Below are 7,500 nucleotides of genomic sequence, written 5' to 3'. Positions count from 1 at the left end.
TGTGTGTGTGTGTGTGTGTGTGAGAGAGAGACATACAGAAACGTGGATAAAAGGAGTCGATGTGTTTCTCAGTCATGTTCTTTAATGTACAGGCTGTAAATACCAGCGGGTCACTCCTGTGTGGGACAGGGCAGGGCTTTCTGTGCCCCCGTGGGTTTCCGTGGTAACTGCTAATGTTCTGGGTGTTATATGGCCCTGACTGCACAGCTTCAATCAGGTTCAGGGAAGCACTGTATGCGACTTCACCGTTACCATGGAAACCTGGAGACGGGGAGGTCGGGGGTTAATGTTTTTAGGGGCTAGTCCCATTTATCAGCGAGGCACACTGCAGTCCCAGTGTGGGGAAGGGAGGGGAGGGGAGGGGCGGGGGTCAGGGGACTCTCCCTGGGCGTCCCAAAAAAGGTTTTGATCCTGGCTTTGAGCCCCAGTCACCCCTCTGTTTGTGTGTGAGCTGTTACACCGGGCCGGGCAGCGGAGGAGGGGCTCCCCCCCTCCAGCCAGGCTCCTCCCAGATTTCCACTTCAAAGAGTTTTTCTCTCCCCTGTTGGAGTGCTTGTTTTTTGGGGGTTCAGGCCTGCTTTTCTGTTCTATTGCATCTTTGTGAGGGTGTCTCTGTACAAAGCGCTATACACATAAAACAGCAGTGGGCCTGCAGCAGTGGGCCTGCAGCAGTGGGCCTGCAGCAGTGGGTCTGCAGCAGTGGGCCTGCAGCAGTGGGCCTGCAGCAGTGGGTCTGCAGCAGTAGGCATAGTCATCATGGGGGATTAGTAACCGTTTGTATTATTTATCCGTCCCTATCTCTGTACAGGTGAGGTAGTAGTAGTCGTCCTGTCCGTGGTATGTTAACCTCTCCCCCAGTCCGGCGTCCGGGGGTGTGGCGGGGGCGGGGGCCAGGTCCGTGGGCGGGGGTCAGGTCCGTGGGCGATCGCTTTGGACAGCGTTGGAGTTTTTTTGGGAGTCGTTGTGCAACAGCGGGACGGGGCCCAGGTTGACCTTTAACCCCACGCTAACGGGGACTTTGCACTGCAGGCGGGGAGCAGCTAATCCCACGGCTACCGGAACATTCTGTAGCCCCCCCGCGCCGTCCCTCCCCCCCCCACCCCCCCACGAGGAGGATCGATCTGCGGCGGCATGTGGCTGAGGATTCAGACCCCAGAGCTCCACCAGCACAGACACCCGACAGCCTTCTGACATCACTTCCTGCCGGTCCCTGATTGGCTGTGACAGGGAGAGGGCCTGTGGGTAATTGGGGCACTAAGTGCTCATCTTTCCTCCCGGTCTAATGGCCTGCGGTCCGGTGAGATTCATTGCCTTCGCTTATCAAACTCGTTTTTTAATCCGCGCCCTCTTACTGGCCACAGGACTCTTAGCACTTAGCAAACAGAGAGGACACTTCAGCACTTTCGTTTTCTGTCCATTTCGAAGGTCCAAATGAGATGTTTTCATTTTTTGATCCAGCTGATCTCTTGTCTGTGAAAAGCGATATTCCTGAAATAGCAGCAGTTACAGTAATATTCCTGCTCTGCTGTTGAGCTGTAGATCGAACGCTCCACTGCTGGCCCCTCCCATACAAACACACATACAAACACACGCATGCACACACACACACACACACACAAATTATTTAGCACTTTTGTGTTGAGAGAGGAAGGAGTGAGTAAGAGAGGGAGATAAAGACTAAGAAAGAGAGGGACAGTCAGACATGGCAAGAGAGAGAGAATGTGATTGAGACAGCTGCCTTTGTCTGAGGGATGTATCCCAGCATCCTCTCTGCCCTGAAGCTCACCCTGTGTCGAGGTCTGGTCCCAGGCTGGGTGTACTGTGTCTGTGGTTAGTTCTGTTTCCCCGGGGACATCCCGTACCCTGACGCTGGAGCTCTTTGGCCCCTGAGGGCCCGTTATGTGCTGTGATGTTTAGGGCCTGGTCTCCTAACCCGAGATTAAGGGTCATAAGTGCAGGCGGGGCGCAGTGGCAGCGCAGCGCCCTGAGGCCCTTAAACTGAATTTCTACCCTGTGTCCGTCTGCGTCACACACGCTGTGCTCCTTGTGTTGGAGGCCCTTTCGAAAAAGGCCTCTGACACATCACCCCGTCTGATGGCGTTCAGAAGCGGGGGAATGGGGGTGGGTCATGTGGTCACTGTGGGGAAATTAATTTGCTTGCAACACCGGTTGCATCCCGTCTGCTCACTGCTCTGGTGTCATGTGACAGGGGCCGGGTTGCCATGCCGACCTCCTGCCACTAATGGACGCCACTGCTTAGGATGTGTTGGCTCGTTTTTTACGTATCGTGTTCAGATATCGACAGTTGTCCTGACCCTCTCCCCCCCCCCCCCCCCCTCCCCCCCACAGGAGATAAGGACGGCAGTAAGGTGACCACGGTGGTGGCCACGCCGGGCCAGGGCCCCGACCGGCCGCAGGAGGTCAGCTACTCGGACACCAAGGTGATCGGGAACGGCTCGTTCGGCGTGGTGTACCAGGCCAAGCTGTGCGACTCGGGCGAGCTGGTGGCCATCAAGAAGGTCCTGCAGGACAAGAGGTTCAAGGTGAGCAGGGCGGGGGGTCAGGGCTGGGGGGGGCCGGGGGGCTGTAGCCCCTCCAGACGGGCGTGCCCTCTGCGTTAGGGTGACGGGCGTGTGACTCGTCCAATGGGGTCACTGGGTTCAGACGCCAACCCTGCAGCTCCGCCTCTGCAGCTCGGCTGCTGTCCCGCTGGAAGGGATGGGGGGAGGGCAGAATATTTTCAGTTCTGCTCATCGCACTCCATCGATCCCCAGGCAGCCGCAGTCACCTCTCCTTTCACAACAGGATGGAGGAGGAGGAGGAGGAGGAGGAAGAGGAGGAGGAGGAGGAGGAGGAGGCCGCTGAGCCTGTAATGTTTGTTGCTGACGTTCTCTGTCAGGAGCCTGAATAGCAAAGTGGGGCGTTGGGTGAATGGAAGCTCCGCCCCCTTCTTTGAGTCTGATGGGGGTCCTTCATGCCCCTCCCCCCCCATGGTGTCATTAGCATATGAAGAGCAGGGGGCCCGTGTGTGGTGGGGGGGGGGCAGGAGGAGGCCCGTGTGCGGGGGGGGGGGGCAGGAGGCAGCCCACGGTGGCACCGTTCAGCCCGGGCATCCTGTTTCCTGCCTTCCAGGAACGAACTCCCCGACCCTGGCCCCCCCCTCCCCCATGCACGTGGGGCCCCCTCATTAGTGCGTGCTTCCCATACACACTGGACTTACTGGAGCTTACTGGGGTATTGGGGGGTGGGGGGTGGGGGATGTCGCTGTGGTTACGGCTGCGGTGTTCCATCTGGCGCCCGTTCCCATGACGAGCTCGTGGTCACGAGCGCGGTAACTCTGTGGGTCACTCTGAGAAACACCGAACTCTGCCCCGAACTCCGCCCCAAACTCTGCGCCGAACTCTGCCCCGAACTCTGCCCCAAACTCTGCGCCGAACTCTGCCCCGAACTCTGCCCCGAACTCTGCCCCGAACTCTGCGCCGAACTCTGCCCCGAACTCTGCCCCGAACCGTGTGTCTGTGCCTGTATACGTCTGTGTGTGGGGGATAGGCAGTGGGGAGATCACACTCTTCATTAATGTTGGGTGTGTGTGGGATATGCAGTGGGGAGATCACACTCTTCATTAATGTTGGGTGTTGCCTGTGATTGGCTGAGTTTTTCAGGCCAGCGCCCTGTTAGCGTTATTGAAGCTGTGGCTGGCTGCTCCTGGGATGGCTGGATGGCGGTAGGCTGGGCTCTGTTCTGCTGGAGCTTTTGTCGGGGGCTGTAGCTTGTAATGGCGGTTTAGCGCACGCTGGGTCAGTGAGCCGCCGCCGCTGGGTTATTTCTCGGTGGGAGTGAATCTGCAAAGCACCCTGGGATTCCTCGTCTCCAAGGCGAAGCTCCTGGGTTTCTGACATTTGACTGAATGCGTTTAGTGCACTAAGAATAGATCAAAAAAAACTGTAGCACATGCACAAAGCCCCCACACACACAGAAACACACACACTCTCTCACACACGCACACACACTCACACACACACACACACACACACACGCACACTCGCACACACTCCCTCACACACACGCACACACACACACACTCTCTCTCACACACGCACACACACACACTCCTCCCCCAGCTGCACTCAGCTGCTGTAAGTGATGAGGGTGTATTTTCTCCTGGGCTCTCGCTGTGGTGACTGCTCAGTCATGGCAGTCACGCGTTTGTGTGAAACGCTGATCGGCGTTTGATTAATCAGCCTGGCTGCCTGCCTACCACAGCTGTCCCATCGCTGTGATGTCATCGCTGGGATTCTGCTCCCTGTGAGGGGACGGGGGGAGGGGCTGGCTGGCTGGCTGTCAGTCAGAGCTGGCCTGTGCCTGTGACGGTCAGCATTTCCTCTCTTTAGAGGACCTGGCTCCTTTAAGCCCCGCCCACTTGGGAGGAGTCTGCGAGCAGGGAAATGACAGGCGGTGATGTCACTGTGGAACTCTGGAGCGCTGTGCCTCCTTCCTGCCAGTAAACTAATCCTAACCCTAACCCTAACCCTAACCCTAACCGACGCACACTGAGGGGAAAATGGCGGGCCCTTGGGGACAGCGACATTCCGAACAGGATGCCTGCCCCCCCGACCCCCACCGAGGGCGCTCAGGGAATCCACGTTTGAGTTTGCCCACACACTGGAGGGATTAACGTCAGCCCCTGTGTCTGGAGTCTCTGGAATATCTCTCCTAAAAAAACGTCATGTCACTGGAGACCTTCTATCTCTCACTCTCCCTTCCTCTCCCTCTCCTTCTCTCCTCCTCTCAGAACCGTGAGCTGCAGATCATGAGGAAGCTGGATCACTGTAACATCGTGCGTTTGCGTTACTTCTTCTACTCCAGCGGAGACAAGGTGAGTCTGTCTGTCTCTGTCTGTCTGCCCCTCTGTCTGTCTCTGTCTGTCTGTCTGTCTGCCCGTCTGTCTCTGTCTGTCTGCCCCTCTGTCTGTCTCTGTCTGTCTGTCTGTCTGCCCGTCTGTCTCTGTCTGTCTGCCCCTCTGTCTGTCTCTGTCTGTCTGTCTGTCTGCCCGTCTGTCTCTGTCTGTCTGCCCCTCTGTCTGTCTCTGTCTGTCTGTCTGTCTGCCCGTCTGTCTCTGTCTGTCTGTCTGCCTGCCCGTCTGTCTCTGTCTCTGTCTGTCTGCCCACCTGCCTGTGTCTGTCTGTCTGTCTGCCTGCCCCTCTGTCTGTCTGTCTGCCCACTTGCCTCTGTCTGTCTGTCCAGACTTCTCATGCTCCTTGAAAATCCTCATTTCTGGATGTTATGGACAATGTTATGGCACCCATGGCAGATTGCATTCTGGGGGATGTAGTCCTGTTGCAGATGCCAAGCTCCCGTGAGCATTTCTCCTGCAGTGGCAGATATCTAACAGGCATGTGCGGAGGCTGCCACTCACAGCTGACTGCTCTGGCTTGGCCCGGCTGAGCACGCCTCCCTGGCAGGACCCGGTGGCAGGTGTCTCCCTCGCTGCCTGTCGCTCAGACGGGGCGGGGGGGCGGGGGTTTCCTCCGTGCTTGACCCCCGTTACGAAAGCGCTGGCACCTCTGGTCCCGTCGGCGGGGGGGGGGGGTGGGGTGGGGGGGGGGAGATTAACGAGCCGCCGACGAGCTTTTCTCTGAACCCGGCGGAACACGCCATTCTCCCGCGGCTGCCAGCGCGTGCCCGCGTCTGTGCCACGTCTGTGCCCGCTCACGCTGGGCTAAGATTAGAAACGATGAGGTGGGTTTTTTTTCTTTCTTTCTTTCCGCTTTGAGAGGTCTGTGTGTGTGTGCGAGTTTGTATGCATGTGTGTGTGTGTGCACGTTTGTGTGCGCGCGAGTATGTGTTTGTGTGTGTATAGACCACAGTATGGTATTAGTCAGACGTGGGCATGGAGGGCTGTATCTGTCTCTGGTTTTCGTGCCAGATTCTGGCCCTAATTAATGAACCCTAATATTTACGCCATCTGACGTTTTGGCTGCGTTTGTGGATCAGCGCCTGAGTGACAGCTGGAGGCTGTGCTCATCTGCATCTGCGAAGCCTGTTATTGTGATCTAATCTGTGTGTGATCCAGTGATGGCGTATACAGTTCCCATGGTGCATCGGTGCTCCGTGACGCGTGATTCCTCCCCCCCCCGCTGTGTAACACGCAGCCCCCCTTCCCGTCCCGTCCGTTCCCAGAAATGCCTGAGCAAGCGGCTCAAGTTCCTCGGGATAGCACTGGTGACGTCAGCGCGCGGGGCGGGGCGGGGGGGGGGGTGGGGGACTGGAGCAGAGCGTGGGGGGGTGGGGGGGCCGTGGGGGGGAGGAGTGGGCCCTGTGTCAGAGCTTTGGGGGGGTAAGATTACTCCACCCTCAGTCTGCCACAAATCCATTACTCTTCAGCGCTGAAATGCTACATTACAAAAGCAAAGAAAATCCAGGAGCCTCCCCCCCGCCCCCCCCCCCGATTAATAATCATAAAGCCTGAGAACCACACTGCCCTGCTCTCTATTACCCATAATTCACTGAGGGGATTAAGTTCCTGCTCGATGCCTTTAGTGAGTTTCTCTGCAGCGGCATTATTTAACATCACCCGTTTCCCCTCGGGGTGTTCTGCCCGCGCTCCGCCTGTTCTAGTCTCGGGACCCACCAGACGCATGTTCCTACTTTTAATTATTCAAAATGGCCGCCGCTGGGCTCACCAGCCTTTGGAGGGGGCGGGGGGGTGGAGGAGGCGGAGGCGCTGGAGGGGGTGGAGGAGGCGGAGGCGCTGGAGGGGGCGCTCTTGCATCACGGCCGTGAGGTCACAGTGTTCTGCTGGGGTTTACTCTGGGATTTCGGAGGGAAAGCGGCCCTGGTTTGCACACCGTGTCCTTGGGCGAGGGTAACCCGCATGCGACCCGCCCCCGGGGATAGACCACGCCTCCAAACGCCGGCTGCCCGGAAGGCAGCGCTTCAGAGAGCACAGAAACGATCTTTGCACTGAAGTGACCGTTTGACAGTCTTGTGAAATGAATTGGCCATGGCCGCTGCGGTTGATTAAATCTGGTGGCAGTTTGTTTGGTAATTTGGTGGGTTTTGTGAGGTATTAGGGGCGAGTGAGTGGAGAGAGAGAGAGAGAGAGGCTCGCGTGCACACACACACACTCACACGCACTCACACACACACACGCACACACTCACACAGTCACACACACATGCACTCACACTCGCTCAGGCTAGCAGGGGTTAGTAGAGGTTAGCAGAGGCTAGCAGGGGTTAGTAGAGGTTAGCAGAGGCTAGCAGAGGTTAGCAGAGGCTGCAGTGCAGGTCTTGGGGCTGTTCTCTCTGTTGGAGCGGGCCTAGAGCCCCCTTCTGGCCACACTGAGAAGCGCAGCCGGTCTCTGTAGATTCCGTTAGTCTCAGCAGTTCTGTGGTGTTTATTGATTTCAGTGGGGTAAAAGGCTAAGGGTGATATCCTGGGCCTGGACTGGCTTTGCATTTGGGTGATAGAGGATATTACCCTCCCTGTGTTCCTGGG

The 7,500-nt window shown here is 57.6% G+C and overlaps 1 protein-coding gene across 2 annotated transcripts in view; it reads left to right on the top strand.

Annotated features, from left to right (window-relative positions):
• gsk3ba (glycogen synthase kinase 3 beta, genome duplicate a) overlaps positions 1-7,500 on the top strand; it is a 49,170-nt gene that overhangs the window by 25,252 nt on the left and 16,418 nt on the right. For both annotated transcript variants that reach the window (XM_035408835.1, XM_035408837.1), the window contains exons 2-3: positions 2,350-2,543; positions 4,793-4,876. In XM_035408835.1, the coding sequence (XP_035264726.1) occupies positions 2,350-2,543; positions 4,793-4,876 (278 nt within the window). The remainder of the gene's footprint in view (positions 1-2,349; positions 2,544-4,792; positions 4,877-7,500) is intronic.

Source organism: Anguilla anguilla, chromosome 3, assembly GCF_013347855.1.
Source record: "Anguilla anguilla isolate fAngAng1 chromosome 3, fAngAng1.pri, whole genome shotgun sequence".
Classification (NCBI taxonomy): domain Eukaryota; kingdom Metazoa; phylum Chordata; class Actinopteri; order Anguilliformes; family Anguillidae; genus Anguilla; species Anguilla anguilla.
Note: the sequence above shows the minus strand (reverse complement) of the source record. Positions and strands in the feature narration are given on the sequence as shown.